Source organism: Carcharhinus amblyrhynchos, chromosome 25 (genome assembly GCF_965287045.1).
Source record: "Carcharhinus amblyrhynchos chromosome 25, sCarAmb.v2.hapA, whole genome shotgun sequence".
Classification (NCBI taxonomy): Eukaryota; Metazoa; Chordata; class Chondrichthyes; order Carcharhiniformes; family Carcharhinidae; genus Carcharhinus; species Carcharhinus amblyrhynchos.
This window is the reverse complement of record NC_137348.1, coordinates 21,185,094-21,203,573: the sequence shown is the minus strand read 5'-3', so window position 1 is coordinate 21,203,573 and position 18,480 is coordinate 21,185,094. Positions and strand designations below refer to the sequence as shown.

At 40.0% G+C, this 18,480-nt stretch overlaps 1 protein-coding gene across 1 annotated transcript in view; it reads left to right on the top strand.

Moving 5' to 3' along the window:
• LOC145358112 (adhesion G protein-coupled receptor D2-like) overlaps nucleotides 1-18,480 on the top strand; it is a 195,434-nt gene that overhangs the window by 29,840 nt on the left and 147,114 nt on the right. Inside the window, exons 2-5 of the mRNA XM_080211784.1 lie at nucleotides 1,772-1,994; nucleotides 4,475-4,726; nucleotides 7,795-8,433; nucleotides 15,140-15,261. Of these exons, the coding sequence (XP_080067910.1) occupies nucleotides 1,772-1,994; nucleotides 4,475-4,726; nucleotides 7,795-8,433; nucleotides 15,140-15,261 (1,236 nt within the window). The remainder of the gene's footprint in view (nucleotides 1-1,771; nucleotides 1,995-4,474; nucleotides 4,727-7,794; nucleotides 8,434-15,139; nucleotides 15,262-18,480) is intronic.

The window sequence follows — 18,480 nt, the reverse complement described above, 5'->3', positions numbered from 1 at the left end:
ATACTGTGTACCCCAAAGCTACGAGCCTTCATTTTTCACCTTGTGGTATATTGTCACATATATGTCAATTAAAGTTCTGTTCAAAGGAAATGCAAGCTTACCAGGGAAGTTGACCTTCTTTGTTGTATTGAGGCATAAACTTGGCAATGCAATGGATTTACATTCCATGCTTTATCAAACTACAATAGTATGAGATTACCCTCTCCGAAGAGTATTCTCAAAATTTAAAATCTGACCTGAATTTATATTGCAGATTAGTGAAATCACTTGGCATTGTATTACAGAAATTTATACAGGAGAAAACTATTTGATGTACTATTTCTTGTTGGCTTTTTACTAGAACAATACTAACCCAATCCCAGTTTGCTGCTCTCTCTCGCTCTGTCTTCTATCTTAATTGTTTAACTATTCTTCATTTGGTGTTCTGACTCAACTAGTCAAGCAGACACAATAGGCCGAATGGCCGCTTTCTGTGCTGTAACCGTGCTTTGTTTTTTGAATCTTTGTAAGGAAGCATTCCAGGAGCTAAGGAATTCTTTTTCTCAACCTCTCTGCTCAATCTCATGCTGACAGTCTTAAGTTTGCCACTGACACCCCAACAAAAAGAAATAGACTTTCCCTATCAATGGCAGGCAGTAAGAGCAGGAAGCATTCTTAGTCTGCTGTGGGATGGGAAGAAAGTTGGAGCCTCCACCCTCACCACCCATAGATTCAGCACACAACAGCAACCCAGACTCACTGAGTGGTCTGTAACACACCACCCATTCATCCTATCAAATCCCTTCATAATTTTAAAGGCCTTTATTAAATCTCTTGACCTTCTCTTCGCCAGTGGAATCAGTCCTACTGTCTCAAATCTCACCTCATAATGATTACTATTAATTCTTGACAGCATTTCTATCCAGTACACTCTCCCATTGACACTAAACTTGCAATATAAAGGCTCTATTCTTAAGTAACCCAAGCTTTTGCTTAAGTCACCTACCTGTGTCCTGATTATTTTAGTGCGTGCTTCAACAATTTTTTTTCGTTCAGCCTTTCAAAATGGACATTTTCCCTTTTTCCTTAAGGGGCACATCCAACTTTTGGAAGAGCAGAAATCATTGGAGGAAATGGGGGGCGGAGGTGAGGGGGTGGAATGCAGGATTGATCACTAATATAATGCAGATTTTCTTAATCAGGCTCTTGTGTTTTTATGGCCAAATAAAATCCTTTTATTCCAGGCCCCTTGTTGCTTCCAGTCGTCATTCTCACTTCTGAGTTTGTCTGCTTTCGTTTCTGAGACACGGCGGGGCCTTTTCTAAAAAATTCCATTTCGCAATAAAAGGGAAACATTTCGGCCCAGCTAAGCCTTTCTGGAACCCTGGACTGTCTATTTTTGTCGCAGTTTCAACTTGGCAAAACAACAATGTGTTGCAAGGGCGCTTTAGTCACCGAGGAGAAGGGGTGGCGCGCGGCAGAGAGCTCACACACTCATCCCGCCATGAAGAACATCTTCTCCCCTCTAAATGTTCAACTTCCCTGAGGAAGTTCACACAGCCCTGCCAGCTGTGCCGTTTGGAAATGAGATTGGAGGATGCAAGGGAAAAGGGAGAAAGGTCAATTTGGAGAGGTTGGTGATTTCAGGCTGAGGGAGAAAGCCCTGAATGATACTTTCAAAAATGGCCTCATTACCATAAGAAAAGGTTGAAGAGCTTTTCTCTTCATAAGGTCCGGGGGACGGGCGGGCTCTGAAATCAGAATCAGAACTTTCATCAATTTTACATTTAAGTTGTTTTCAAAACAAAAAGGAAAAGAGGAGCCCGGTGTTAAAGAAGAGGATTATATCTGGAGTAAGAATTTGGAGATTTTTTTTCAGACGTTTCGCCAATTAATTTTCCTCTCGACCAGTTTTAAATTTCGACCCCGTTATCCGATCATTGGCAAGTCATTGCGGAGTTTCCAGTCCCCATCCCTTTTGTTGAAGAAATCCTGCTGTTTGCTGTCACTCTCAGGTAAGTATTCCAGCCGGAGAGAGATGAGCTGGATCCACTCAGGGCGAACCAGCCAGAGATTCCCCGCAAACCCAACCATTGCACTGTGTTTATAGCTTCACCTCACACCCCAGTCCACAAACCGTGTCTCCCAGGCTGCTTTCGTTTCTATTGATGTAATTAGATCGGTTTATAGTTTTAACATGCCCAATTTTATATAAATTAATGTAATTGGAACGGTTTATAAGTTTTAACATGCTCGATTTTATGTAAATGTGGTTGGATCGGTTTATAGTTCTAAACTTCTCAATATTACATTAAGTAGTTGGATCGGTTTATAGTTTTAAATTCTCAATTTTATATAAATCAATATATTTGATCGGTTTATAGTTTTAAATTCTCAATTTCATGTAAATTAATGAGGTTGGATCGGTTTATAGTTTTAATATTCTCAGTTAGATATTGTTATCATAAGAATTGTTATGTGCATTGGTAACTTTATTGCATAGATGTATTTGTAAATTCCTCATGAAGTCGATTTGCTAGAGGATTTCCTGCAGGGGATAGAAATCTGCATCAGGGTTCAGCCACTGGTGAGAGATATCCCCCAGTTAGTTTAGGCTGCTGTCCGAGGGCTCCATGTGTTCGTTCACAGCGCTAATATACGGAGCAGACATCAGGACAGTGACCGGTCAAACTCACTGACTTTACCTTTTGTATACAATTCCTTTTTATGTGACTCCTAAAAACCCGAATTATAAAATCCTGCAGCCGGAGAAGAAAAAAATGTGTGGAGTTAATACAAGAGTTGGAGTTTGGTTCAGCTGCGCACTTCTGGTAAGTTTGTTTCTATCGTACACAATAAGGAGATTTAACATTGGATCTTTTCGCAAATGGAATATTGTTTCCGAAAGTATTGTTTAAAAAAAACAAAATCATGAATCATGTAATAAAATTGAATTTGGCATATTTGGTCAGCTTAAAATGTGGTCCTTTAAAAGATTTCTTACCAACTACTTTTATTTCTGCAGGTCTGTAATTTGAGCAAAGCCCATCCACAAGGTAAAAATTATTATGCAGTGTAAGGAAATTATATCTCTCAAGGTTCGATGCAGTAGCGATATGTAATAAGTGTGAATTTAAGTAAAGGTTATCATCAAACCGCGGCTTTGAGTTGGTTATGTTCTGGGTAGATTCTTTTCAAAATAATTTTGAAAGGATTGGATGATAGGGCTTTTCTTTATGTTTTGCTGTGAGTGGTTAATATTTTGATTTCAGAAGTATATTCTGCTAAGAATATGGTGAACTGAGAGTCACTTATACTCAAGCGTACAGTGGTTCTAACGAGGAGTAACTTTGGGGGATTTTTCCATTGTAACTACATGTCCAGTTTTGAATGCTTTACATTGTTGAACTTGGCCCATTCAGCTCCCTTGATGATGTCATCAGCAATTTGCTTAAAATAAACAAATAGACAACATTTGTTGTGGGTAATTTAACTGTTTATCATTAAAAGGAAACTGGAAGGGAGATTTTCTGCTAACTGATAGGATAGGTACAAATTAAGATACTTTACAATGTGGCTGGGCAAAAAAAGCTTTAATGCTTTATTTTTAAATTTCTGTTGTAGCTTACACATACACCAGATGCAAGGAGAAATGAAATGGAAGTAACTATTCACAAAGTTATATATGCATTTGCTCTCCTTCAACTGTTTGTTTTACTCAAAGGACAGCTGTGAGAGTGATATTAATTAAAAATTATGTTTTGTATATACTTTATGCATTAATGTTCTTTGTTGTGCTATTCTGTTCCCCTAATGAGGTTGCCTGCCATCTTCAGTATTTGATGAAATCATAAATCAATGGAACTGATAGATTTGTGGGTGTAGCTTCAGGTTAAAACATTATTGAATCATGGCGATGTCAGTATTTAATGTGGGAGTGATCAAATTAAAATTTACTAAATTTATTATTTACTGGACAAATACCTTTCTTTGAGGATGTCATAAATTTCCATCATACTTAGTAATGGGAATAAACGAGTAAGCTGTGGCTGCATTTTACTGCTTAAATATTTAATGTATTAAATTAAAAGGATTAAGTAGGGAGTGTCCAAAGATGTGTAAATTAGCTGGATAAATCATCTACCATAAATTGAGGGGTAGTAAAAGTCTTTATTATTATTGATTGAAGATTTTTGTTAATTTCCATTTTGTTAATTGGGGATAATTAGTCCCACAAAATTGAATTTATATTCATAGTATCATAATCTTGACAGGCATGAAGAGAAGTACAGTACAGATAGAAAACAAAACATCACATGATTATTTAAAAATTCACCAAGAAACTGGGGTAAAATACAAATTAGAGGCAACATTTGACTCTGAGAGAATTTGTGTGGATGACTTCCACTGTAAATAGCACATGCTAATCATTATATAAAGATAATGTACTAAAAATATGTGCTTTGCTTTTAACTGTATTTGCTTTCCACTTTAGCAGCTTCCGGTAATTCATCAATCTTTCAGTCACCATACTACATTTATGAATATATAAATACATCATTAAAATGGGAGCTTGCATCCAAATATTGTGAGCTGCGCTTTGGTAGACTGCCTGATGTCAGCAATATTGAAGACAAGAGTTTAATGCTGGATCTGTTAGCTACCCAAGGCATTAATCAGCAACTATGGATAAATGGAAAACTGAATGAAGCATCAGGAAAGAAAGACACAACTGTGGGAAAAAACAGTAAGTTAAAAGATCATAGCTGGAATTTTACTGCCCCACCTGCCATGGGAATCATGGGATGATCTGTTGACCTCAGGCAGGACTTCATGGTTTTGGGACAAACAAGGCTGCAAAATCCCACTATATGTTTTGTCATATTTATGAAATGTATTAACTGATTTTAATAAAAAACGCAAATATAGCATATCAATGACTATCCAATGACCATTGCTCATTGTTAGTTGCAGATTCATGAGCGTATCAGCAGCAAATGTGGAGAGGAATGGTCTGTGATTGGAGGAGCAGTTTCTTTCAGAATGTCCACGCCACTTAGCGGAATTTTGAAAACTGCCACATTGAGAGGCTTTTTGTCCACATCAGACTCACAGGCTGACTCTACACAAGTCTGAACCAAATCTTTAATCATAATTCTTAACAGGGTAGCATGGAGGCACAGTGGTTAGCCTCATAGCATCAAGGACCCAGGTTTATATCTGGCCTTGGGTGACTGTCTGTGTGGAGTTTGCACGTTCTCCCAATGTCTGTGTGGGTTTCCCCTAGTTTCCTTCCACAGTCCAAAGATGTGAAGGCTAGGTTGGTTGGCCAAACTAAATTGCCCCTTAGTATCAGGGGGATTAGTGGATAAATGATGGGGTTATGGGGATAGGGCCTGGGTGGGACTGTGTTTGGTGCAGGCGTAATGGGCAAAATGGCCTCCTTCTGCACCATAGGGATTCTTTGATATGAATCATTGGTTAGATTCAACTAGAGTATTGTACCTAATTCCTGACACCATAATTCACGAACAATCCTAAGGTCTTGAAGATGATTTTGAAGAGATTTATCAGAATGAAAGAAGGAATAAGGACTTCAGTTATATGACTGTTAAAAGAAATTCAGATTATTTTTAGAGCAGAACAGGTCAGTATTCACAATTATGAGGGGCTTTGACAGAGTCCATAAAGAGAAACTGTTTCCAATGACAGGAGGGCAGAAACCAAAGGACACAACTCTAAAATAATTGTCAGAAGAACTAGTGGAAAATGTAGAGACATTTATTTACACAGCAAGTAGCTATGATGTGAAATTCTCTGCCTGAATGTGCAATTAGGGATGGGCAGTAATTGCTGGCTATATCCGAGAGATGAAAGATGACTGATGGAAGCAGATTGAATAGTAACTTTTCAAAAGGGAATTAGATATAAACTTTAAACAGGAACATTTGCAGAGTTATGGAGAAGAGCAGTGGGATGGGATTAGAATGGGATTAACTCAACAACTCTATGAAAGAGCCAGCACAGACACAATTGATTGAGTGGCTCCTTCTGTACTGGAAGATTCCAGTATTCTGCTGGTGTACAGCCCACTGTTCATACCCTGTTCCCATTTTCCTTTTGTTTATAGTTTCACTGAGCTCTCCTCAATGGCTGGAGCTCAGCTACAATTGAACTATCCTGCTCAGTGGACTACACTGTAAGACCTGGCTGCTGTGCTTCTGTGGTACTATTCTGTCACTTCAATTTTTATACTAATGTTTTGCAACTGCAGCCAATTAGCACCAGCTGCTGTGACCTGCTGAGATTCTGGCTGTAATTCAATGCACTGGTCTTTTCCCAACTTTATTTTGTTGCAGTGAGTCTTAGAAATAAATCTAATTTCTCCTGAGTCAGCGTCCATTACTCCATCGCCTCTGGTTGGGCATTGGAATTTTTTGCCATTTTATATAGGGATTGTAAAATTTACTGTGTTGCCTGATTCTGTAGTTGGATTGCTGCTGAAATTTCAGTTTGATTCCTCTTCTCAAGATTTTTCATTCCATGCTGAGCTTGCTTTGATTTTTTTTGCTATTGAATTCCCAATCCTAGTTTGGATTCAGGGCTACCGAAAGACATACTTCTCGTTGTTGCTGTCTCCATTTATCCCTGCACCCATACACTGAATCAGAGTTCCTAATGGCAACTTCTTTTTAATACAGAATGTAAAAACTATGATGAATATAAAAATCCAATGCCTATAAAAATCTCTTCTTTTTCACCATTGACAAAATTGCCATAAACCACTATTAGCTTTCCTACTTCTGCCTCTCTGATGGTAACAATTGTTTCTGTCCACGTGTGCTGCTTTTGTTATTCTGTGATGAGTTCATTATATATATAAAATCACAATTATTATAATTTTGCAAATTCATTACATAAGTAAACACTTTGAAAATTCAACACTTGGTTTGTCTCAAAGGAGTTTTCAATTTTTGTAACAAAGTTAAATTTGGGAAAATAATACATTCCATGTATACACAATACCCGGATGAGATTAAAAGTTTTGACTTAATAGTAACCAATCGAAGGCCACACTCTTGAGAGTGCTGAGGCCTTCAAAGGAAAGCTTCAATAAAGATGTTAAGAAACTCCAAAGGGCAATTCAATGGATAAATTTAACCAACTTTTTTTGAACCATTTTACTATATATTTTGGACATATTACAATTAATAAATTATTTTAGATTCCTAAATGGTGATTGGCTTAGTACTGTTTTACTTTATATTTTGGGCATAAAATATTATAATTAATGCTAAATTATTTGACTTCTAAATGATGATTGGCTAGTCTGTTTTACAATGCTCTCCATTTTTCAGAGGATGTGACATTAATATGAAAAGCGATATCAAATGTGAAAAGATAGACACCTCCGCATGTGAATATAGTTAATATAGAAGGTCACACAATATACAAGACTGAAGTTATCTTTTTTCACGCCATTATGTAGCTGTTGCATCACTGTTTCTGTGTGGTCCATGCCACTAGCTGCTTCCTGCCTGGCCTCAGCAATGTTACTGAAGGAGAAGGGCCAATGTGGGAAGGCCCCCTGTGTGCACCAGAAGACCTTGAATCAAGGCATGCCTGACATTACCAAACCGCCATTACACAGATGAAACTTGAATGCAGAATTTTCTGAGTAGATTGAGGATTCTGCTTTTTAAAATCAAACTCATAAACTGCCAGTGCAAAAAAAAATGCTGCACATCAGAAGTTTACAAATTCCGCTGTTTACTGTATAATTTCTAATGGAATGTCTTTGATCCTTTACTGCAGGTGCTGACAAGTCCACGGTGCTGGCATTCCTGAACAAAACAGATACCAAACATGCCAAAGTTCTCAATGTACTGCCTCCTTTGGGTGCTGTTACAGTCTGTGCCCGTCTTCAGTGGGATAACCAATCTTCAGGCATTGCCACCATATTTTCTTATGCCATTCCAGTGTTCATCAATGAATTTCAGCTACGCAGCCGAATTGATGATCTTGGATTCATTCAGTTAGCCCTGATAATTCATGGACATCATACACCTTACAAGTCGGTGCTGAAAAGTGATGAACAGTGGCATCACATTTGTGTAACGTGGCAAAAGGAAAATGGTACATGGTCTATTTATGCAGATGGGATAAAGGTGAGTTCAGGAGACGGCTGTTACAGTTCTCAAATTATTGCTGGAAATGGGACATTTATTATTGGTCAGGATCAAGACTCGCTGGGAGGCACATTCAAACGAAATGAGGCTTTTAGTGGCAACATCGCAGACATGAACATTTGGACCAATGTACTCGATGCCACCCAGATTACAGCAGTCAGAATGTGCTCACCCCCTCAGCAAAACCTTATTTCCAAGTGGGACCTGGCTCGTATGGAAGTTGAACCCACAGTGCATATTATGGAAGTTCAATTGAATTGTTCAGGTAAGAAAAAAGGTGGATATTATAATCTTACCATTTGCAAAGATTGTAATGCAGAAAATACAGTAAAAATTCAGCTTCTGAAGCCTATTCATTATCTTGTTCCAAAAAAATTAATTTGACTAAGGAAATTACATTTGAAACTCATTGGGCAGGATTTTCAAGCTGTGTTCACCCCGAAACTAGAAAATCTGACTCAAGATCAATGGACCTTTCTATGATCTATATCTTGTCCGTCATGAGTCCGGTGGCGGGCAGAATGAGAAAATTCACCCTTTTCTTTATTATTGGTGCTGAATGCTTCTTCAATTAAAATGTATCTGTAAATGATAGAAAGGAACATAAAAGATCCATTAGTTATACATTTTCAATCTGAACTTTCAATTTAACACTTTCGACCAGAACTGATTACTTGTGACGATACTGTGCCTTTAAGAAATGTATTTGAGTCCTGTATCTTGTGCAGTTACTGTCTGTTCTAACTGGTGTTGTTGGGTCTGTAAGCGGTACCCTCTGTTGTCACTGCAGCAGCATAATTGCATCTAATTACAAGAATTATTGTTTTAATCTGAACTAATGCTGTTTTGATTTTAGAGATTTCCACTGGGGTTTTGAGAGTAGGACTTGATTGGGTTGATTGGGTTGATAAGGAGACTGGTGGAGCTAGGCTTGCACAGAGACCTCAAGCTTTGATGCTGCTTGGAGCTGTTAGAGAACAGTGCCTCCCTTTTCTCCTCTCTGAAGTTGGAGACTGGAATGTGCCAGGAAATAAGTTTCTTTTTCTGAGATTCTGCAGAGTGGATCTTTCTTTGCGAATCTGCTGTATGAGAGTCAGAAGACAGCTGTGTGTCTGTATCTCTGGATCTAAAAGGTTGGAAATCTAGCATCCACGTGACATTTCTGCTTTTGGTGTTAACTGGTTCTGAAGAAGGGATTAATGTCTGAGGAATACTGCTAAATTGGAACTATAGCGATAGCAAGCTGTTAAGAATTATACTCTTATGCTAAAATACTTTATTTGGTAAAAGCCATGCTAAATCTTTTGGTTATGTTCTAACTGTGTTCTTAAATAAAGTTTATTTTGATAAAAGTTTTCTCGTGGATCAATGGAATCATTCCTGGAGTGAACATCTTATTCTCACCCTAATGCTAAAACCAAAAGATAAAGTTAGGGTCTAGGCTAACTTCATACTATACCTTGGAGTTTCTGATTTGTTCCCAACATACCATTATTTAACATTTAACTTTACACTCAAATATTGCCTTTTTAAGAAATTTGTTTAAAATACAGATAATTAGATTAATATTTAAATGTATACCTTATTGAATGTTTCATTATTGACTCATCATGGTGCACCTAGAAGTATTGTGCACAGATGCTAAATGGAGTATTAATACTTAGCCAAAGTTATATTTAAGATGGTAATCTACAGCTACACAAATCTGATCATATAGTCTTAAACTCTTATTAATATCCAGTTGTGTTGGAGGTCGTGCGGTGTAAATTACTCTAAAAGGCATGATTTCAATGTCAAGGTAAATAGGTTGATACTAACCATTAAATAATAGTGATCTGTTTTGGTCTGAAGTGTTAAATTGGAAGTTCAGATTAAAAATGTGTAACTAATGTTACACTTCCTGTTTCTGAGCCAGATGCTCTGCGTTCAAGCCTCACTCCAGGACTTGATGGCCAAGGAAGATGCATTCACAATGTGGCTAAGTGGATCCAGTATCAGTTCAATGGCAGGCATTAAGGGTGGGAGAGATTCCTGGTTAGCTATATATAGGAAAGAAAATCGGAATCTCTACCACCTCTGTCCATAGCTTGTGGGCGGCACAGTTGTAAACACTGTTGCCTCACTGCGCCAGGGACCTAGGTTCAATTCTGGCTTCGGGTCACTGTATATGTGGAGTTTGCATGTTCTCTCCGGTTTCCTCCTACAGTCTAAAGATGTGTGGGTTAAGTTGATTCATCATGCTAAATTGAGCCTTAGTGTCAGGGGAATTAGCAGGTTAAATATGAGGGGTTACAGGAATTAGACCTGAGTGAGATTGTTATCAGTGCAGGCTCAGTAGACCAAATGGCCTCCTTCTGCATTGTAAGGATTCTATGATAGCTCCTGGACTACATTATTGTTGCCACAGGAGTCCTTGGGAAATCAACAGCCAATGTGGATCAGATTGATGCCAACAGCATGGGGATGACCACTGTTCTGGCTGGGGTAGATTCAGGACCTGTCCCCTTGCCCTATGTGTGCTGGGGATTGTGGTGCAGTGGTTCAGACCTGCTTTTGGCAGAACACGATCCAGATGTTGTGATTTTTGTTCTGACTGTTGCTTATATTTGTTGCTAACTTATTTCCATTTTGCTAAAATTTCAGCCGATAAATTGCAGTGCAGCTATGAATTTTTATTATTTAAACGTTCACACAAATAGAGGCTGATACTCTCTGGAGTGCAGTTCATTCAGACCTGAAATATAGTTCATATGCAAATGAAAAGTTAATTTGGATAAAAGTTACAAAAACATTAAATCTTTTTTGGGATACATTTAATCAGTTTGGAAACAGATTAAGTAAATGCACTATTTGTAATCTCGTTAGTAATTCCAGTGCCCTCCTAACATGAAGTTGACAAACACAATTTTGTTGCTTTATTACAGCATGGAAAGTTTCTTCAGCTGAATGTCCAACTTTTGATGCTCTGTCTGGGTTTAAAAGCCAATTTGGCTGTGAGTATCCCCTGTCATTCCTCTGCCAATGGAATAAAGGTTAGTTATTGATGCACATTTGAAAATCTGGAACAAGTTTTTCTTAGTCGTTTATTTATGAGTGTAAGCCTACTTGTGACATTAACATGGCAATTAAGTTACTGTGAAAATTCCTTAGTTGCCATACTCCAGCATTTGATTGGGTACACTGAGGGAGAATTTAGCATGGCCAATGCACCTAACCAGCATAGCTTTTGGACTGTGGGAGGAAACTGGAGCACCCGGAGCAAACCCACACAGACATGGGGAGAACGTGCAAACTCAGCACAAACAGCCACCCAAGCTGGAATCAAACCTGAGTCCCTGGTGCTGTGAGGCAGCAGTGCTAACCACCATGCTGCCATTTCTTCAAGCACTCCACTACATCTGAATGCATTATTGAATTGCATATAAAGACTAAATAAGAAATGCATTTTTCTTCCTTATTTTGTGCAGCGTTAAACCTTTTGACCCTTCTGAATTGCTTGAGTTGAACTTCCATCAATGCTTTCTTGATTCTATTTTACATTCTGCTCAGTTTTATGACTCATCAAAGAATCACACACATTGTAACTTCTATATTATATTTGAAGATATGACAATACTCAATGAATGGTATTGGGGATCTGGGAACATACTTGGTAAAATTGCTGGGACATTTTCTCCTTATAATTTCAACCATCTAATCTGTGTTAACCGACTCCCACACTGCCAATAATCACCAACCTCCAACCCTCCCTTTTTGCTCCAAATCGCTGTTCAAACCCCCACAATCACATCTGACCCACCAAACAGCATTACTACACCCCCCTCCTCCTCCCTGCAGCCCTCACAATCCAACACAGAGGAGCTGGCGTCCTGGGCTCTGGCTTCCTCCTAGGTATTCCATGCCCGACAGGGAGCCATGCCTGAAAATTGGGCTGCTAAATAGGACTACGTGTACTCGGCACACCTCGCTTCTGCTTGGAAATCCCACTCAAGTAAATGTCGGGACCATGGTGTCAAGAGTTGCTGTGGCATTTGTTAGAATGGTAATGGACTTTCTCACTGAGTTAGAGTAAGCAGAGCCTTTTTGACATTAAGGGGCGAATTTTACCATTCTGCCTACCACGGGAAATGTAGCGAGTGAGGGACAGACCACGGAAAGGTCTGTTGACCTTGGGCAGGATTTTCCGGTTTCAGGACAAATACGGCTGGAAAATTCCACCCTAAGTTGCTCAAAGATAGCAAGTATGGGGCGGGGTGGGGGGGGGGGGGTGGGAGTTGAACTTGAGTGAATGCTTTGTTGCCAACTTATCAATATGATACCTGACTTGGCAAGTTTGTAATATTTTAATGCACTAAATATTTTATAATCACCTAAGAGAGCAGATATCAAATCTGACCCACCCTCAGTATTGCAATAGACTACCTAGATTTTGGACTCAATTCTTTGCAATAACACTTGAATATTTGACCTTTTGACTCAGAGCCTGATAGCTGTATGCAGTCGTAAGAATTAAGTCTTGTTTTTCTCTGCCAGTCTGAGTTCCCAAGATCTTAGACACTTGGGGCAGAATTTTATGAGCTCCCATCAGCAAGTTTGCAAGTGGCGAAATCTGTAAAACTCCCTAGATGGCCTTTCTGCTTCCCATCCACCTGCCTTGGACCTTCTTGCAATTTTACGGGGTGACCTATCCACCTTTGCCTAATTGAGGTCTCTAAGCGGCTGTTTTGCTGCCTGGCCTCAATTTGAGGGTGCTCCCTCCCGCCTTGCCTTGCCATCACGATTCCTTCCGCCAACTTCCTCCCCAACCCCCCGCACCCAGCCTCCCCTTCCAGCCCCATTGCGAACCTGCCTTTCACTAATCCTGTAGGTTCCAGCGCGTAGACTAGTGGGACTGCTTATATTCCCAACATTGGACAGCTACTAATTGCACCACTGTTACTACAGAGCTGCCGCAAATCAGATGTTTTAAAAATTCATTTACGGGATGTGGGTGTTGCTGGCTAGGTCAACATTTATTGCCCATCTCTAGTTGCCTTTGAGAAGGTGCTGGTGTGATGCTTTCTTAGCCGCTGCAGTCCATGTGGTGTAGGTATAGCCCCAGTGCTATTAGGGAGGGAGTTTCAGGGTTTTGACGCAGTGGCTGTGAAAGAACGGCAATTATATTTCCCAGTCAGGATGGTGAGTAACTTGGAGGGGAACTTCCAGATGGTGATGTTCCCAGGTATCTACTACACTCATCCAGGCCAGTGAAAAATTCCATCACGCTCCGACTTGTGCCTTGTAGATGGTGCAAAGGCTTCGGGGAGTCAGGAGGTGAATTATTCTCTGCAGGATTCCTAGCTCTTGTAGCCACAGTATTTATATGGCTAGTCCAGTTTGGTTTCTGGTCAATAGTAATCCCCCAGGTGTTGACAATGGGGAATTCAACAATGGTAATACCAATGAATATCAAAGGGCCATGGTTAGATTCTCTTGTTGTAGGTGGTCATTGCCTGGCACTTGTATGGCATGAACATTACTTGCCACTTGTCACCCCATGCCTGGATATTGTCCTGGTCTTGCTGCATTCATACATGGACTACTTCAGTAACTGAGGAGTCATGATTGGTGCTGAACATTGTTCAGACATTAGTGAACATCCTCACTTCTGACCTTGTGATGGAAGGAAGGTCATTAATAAAGCAGCTGAAGATAGTTTGGCCTAGGACTATACCCTGAGAGACGCCTGCAATGACGAGCTGGAACTGAAATGATTGACCTCCACCAACCACAATCATCTTCTGTTGTGCTAGGTATGACTCCAACAAGCAGAGAGATTTTCCCCGATTCACATTGACTTGAGTTTTGCTGGGATTCCTTAATGCCACACTTGGTGCCAAGGGCAGTCACTGCACCTCTGGATTCAGCTCTTTTGTCTACGTTTGAACCAAGGCTGTAATGAAGTCAGGAACTAAGTGACTGTGGTAGTTCTGTGAGCTGGAACTTTATTCTGAGTGAGGGGCTCCTTCTCAAGCCAACTAATGCTTTGTGCAGTGGTAGCAGGGCTGTCATCATTGGTGGGGATGTGTTTCCCCTGACTTTATTGGTGGCAGGATAGGAAAACCCATCACTCAAAAAATCCTGCCCCTGAGATTTCTGAGAACAATCATATAGAATTATAGAATTCCTACAGTGCAGAAGAAGGCCATTCAGCCCATCAAGCCTGAACCAAACACAATCCCACCCAGGCGCTATTCCTGTAACCCCACAAATTTATCCTGCTAATCCGCTGAACTAGGGTCAATTTAGCATGGCCGCTCATCCAAAGGCACACATCTTTGGAGTGTGGGAGGAAACCAGAATATCCAGAGGAAACTCACACAGACTCAGGAAGAACTTGCAGACTCCACACCGACAGTAACCCACAGAGACAGAATTGAACCAAGGCCCCTGGTGCTGTGAGGCAGCAGTGCTAACCATGCCACCCAAGAGAATATGAATCCAATTAGTAGTAACCAAAAGTTCTATTGTGGCCTCTTAGAATTTTGGATGTAAAATTCCTAAGCACGGTGATGCATTTTCACATGTCAGGTGCGCACTGACCAAAATCATTATTATATCACATGTTTCTAACATGGTGTTATATTTCATCAATTTTAAAATATCTTATGATTCACCTGAGAAAAATCATAGCAATGCTGACCGTCAGCCTTGGTGTTAACAGGATGTTCATTATTGAAAGAGCTGGCATGAAAAAATGTCTGCCTTCAAGAGGGTTGGACAGAGCATTGTTTAAGAAGTTTGCTCTTTTCCACCATTGTGATATTCAACATTATTTTCCACAGTTCTATATAAATAAGATGACACAAGTAAACTTAAATATGTTATAAACTGTATTTTAATTCTGTTCCATATAGGAGAATTTTACATTCTGATGTTGTTCAGAGCTAAATTTACTTTTGAAACATTCAAAAATCATTCCCCTTTCTTAGATTCCTTGTCAAGTAATGTGTCCCTTTGCATTGTAGAGACATACTTGAAGTTGAACAAGTTTGAGTCAGATTCAAGAAGCTTATTCAAGATTAAATCAAATGAATTTTCTAACAATACAATGGTAAGTTTTTTTTGTATTTATTACAAGGACAGACTGAAATAAGATCTTTGTCTGAGAATAAAATTGTCACTTCTGAAAATTTAATTCTTCAAGTGTATAACACATATGCTTTTATTCAGCACATAATGCAGTGTGATTATATGACGTGCTCCTAACACACTTTTGTTGGTACATGTTCCAACACTACTTACGACTTCTTATAAGGTTGTTGATGGAACAAAGAAACTGCCGCAAGCAACAGGACTGGATTGTAAAATCAGATTTTCTTTTGTGTGTGAAGATATTGTGCAAGTGACTCGTTCCACTTTTTTCAGCGAGTGTAAAGCAGGACACAGCACTTTTATATTGCAATCAATTTTTAAAAATTTGTTAATGGGACGTGGACATCATTGGCTGGGCCAGCATATATTGCCCCTCCCTGAGTGCTTTTAAGAGTCAACCACATTGCTGTGGATCTGGAGTTACATGAAGGCCAGATCAAGTGTCTAAATGTCATTAGTGAACCTGATGGGTTTTTACAACAGTCGACAATGGTTTTGTGGTCATCATTAGACTTTTAATTCCAGATTCTTATTGAATTCAAATTTCACCATCTGCCTTGGTGAAATTCAAACCCAGGTCCTCAGAGCATTACCTTGGATTACTAGTCCAATGACTACCATGGCACGGATGGTGGCCCAGTGGTTAGCCCTGCTGCCTCATAGCGCCAAGGACCTGGTTCAATTCCAGCCTCGGGTCACTGTCTGTGTGGAGTTTGTACATTCGCCCCATATCTGTGTGGGTTTTCTCTGGGTGCTCTGGTTTCCTCCCACACTCCAAATATGTGTGGGTTAGGTTGGTTGGCCGTGCTAAGTTGACCTTAGTGTCCAGGGAATTAGCAGGGTAAATGAGGGTTATGGGAATAGGCTCTGGATGAAGATTTTGGTCGGTACGGACTTGATGGGACAAATGGTGTCCTTCTGCACTGTAGGGATCCAGTGATTCTATATCACCACTGCCTCCCAAAGTCGCAAGGAGAGGAAAATACTGTATTCCATGCACACCAGCACATATTCTGTGAGAGAAGGCATGACCTGTGCTTGCATTTCTTTTTATTGCTCCAAAAATAAAACAGTCTTATCCAGTCTCTCAGATAACCATCTGACCTGCATTAGCCTGTTGTAATCTGTAAACAAGGGGATGATTTTTACCTAATCTTGCTAACTGAAAACTGATGTAAGAGATTTTTAGACCAGATAATACATTTCCGACGAGGAGAGACTTGATGCAGTTATATTAGGACAATTAATTGAGCAACAAAGGTCATACTTAACAAACTCAGGCAGTCGATATCCTAGTTTAGACAGTTCTTCCTTCCCACTAACTCCTAGTGGTACAACTGACTTGTGGCTGTTGTCCTTCTTTTCTCACCCAATGGGCAGGCTGGTGAGCATTGCCTCTCTCTTTGATATTGCTGTACAGGAACTACCAGGAGGATGGAGTATGGTGATCTCACATTCTGTCTCACTGCTTTCAGACAGAAGACAAGACTGAGAAGAATGTGAATGTGACACTTGGCTCACCAAAGATGGGAGCAGAACTCCTAAGGGGCGGCAGAACATAGAGGATAAACCTCAGAGAGTTGTCACTCATCGGTGCATTCATCAGTAGACCCAGGGACTACACATTATTTGTCATTCCTGCAGATGCCTGTGAACCAGCAATGATCATTCAAATGAAAACCCTAGATTAATTAGTCAGAAATGTGGATAATTGGAGGTTGAAGGTTGCAGGTTTTTTCACATTTTATTCGGTCCCTTTGTTGCATAAATAAATAATCACAATTAGTTGACCCTGCTCTAATTTAACACATTTACATAATGTCATTGTCAAGAGGGACATAGCTATTCTGCAACCTGTGTTAGTATGCTGACTTAAAGCAAGTTCCAGAGTCAGACTACAATTTATCTCGGTAAGATGCATCATGTACACTAGAAACTAGCAACCATACCAAGACTATGTGAAACATGGTGGCAGTGGCTGGTACCATTAATGGAATCATGGCAGGGAAATGACGAAAAACTTGATAGCCCAAATATTTCAACCTACTGAAGGAGACGGCAGGCTGGAGAGAGATAATGATGCCCACAGCCGGTGAGCAGTCATTGCCTCTACTGTGCCCACTTGAGGGTCCACATTGAAGCCAGAAGTGGGAATTATGGAAGAAGCACTTCTTCTGATATTGAGCAGTATCTGGTCTTCATGCTAAGTAGCAGAAGTGCCAGGTCAAATTATTTCTTTATCTGTTGGGCCCAATAACTGACATTGTTTCCTTGAAGCAGGGTGTAGAAGATTCCTCTGAAGACTTCAACACTGTTCTCAAAGGCTTCAACATGTGTTTCAGCCCACGTGAAATCTAGTGATAGAACGGGAGACTAGGAGAATCAGTTGAAGTATTTCTCACCGACACATATTGTCTCTTGTAGATTCAGGCCACTGAAAGATAGCTATTCAGTGACTGCATCATCATTGGAGTCCGAGAAACTAAGCTCCCTCATTTTTTGACTTCACTTGAGATCAAGCGAGCCAGGGTAAACTCAACAGAAGTAAATTGGGCTATAATTTGCTGTGTAATTGAGGCGCAGAGACAGGGGCCCAATCGCTCGAAATTCCGCCAAAACAGGCGGAAGCACAGGTAATCTGACAACAGCCATTTTGAAATGGTTACTTTGTGATGCAAGGAAATAAGACCGATGCCAATATTGCCCAGCAGGAGGCGCAGAATGATTCAAATGCAGGAAGACTGGGCGTTTCAAGTGCTTTCGTAATCCAACAATTTTAACTGAAGGAAGAAGAGAAGAAAATAGTCATGAGACACAATCCATCCAAGAAATTGAAAATCAAGATAGACAAATTTTCCAACACACAAACAGAAAAATGCTGGGAAAGCTCAGCAGGTCTGGCAGCATCTGAAGGCTGTAAGGCGTTATAAGGACTCAAAATGCTGATTCTTTTTCTCATTCCACAGATGCCGCCAGACCTGCTGAGTTTTTCCAGCATTTTCTTTTTTTCAGATTCCGGCATCCTCAGTATCTTGCTTTTACAGAAGTTCTAGGGGAAGTAAATGGTCTTGATCAAAACTATTGGTCAATTACAGGGCGAATAAAAGGTTTTGACGCTAACTTTAAAATTGACACAGGAACTGGCGTTAACATACTGTCTGATCTTCTAGCTGGACTT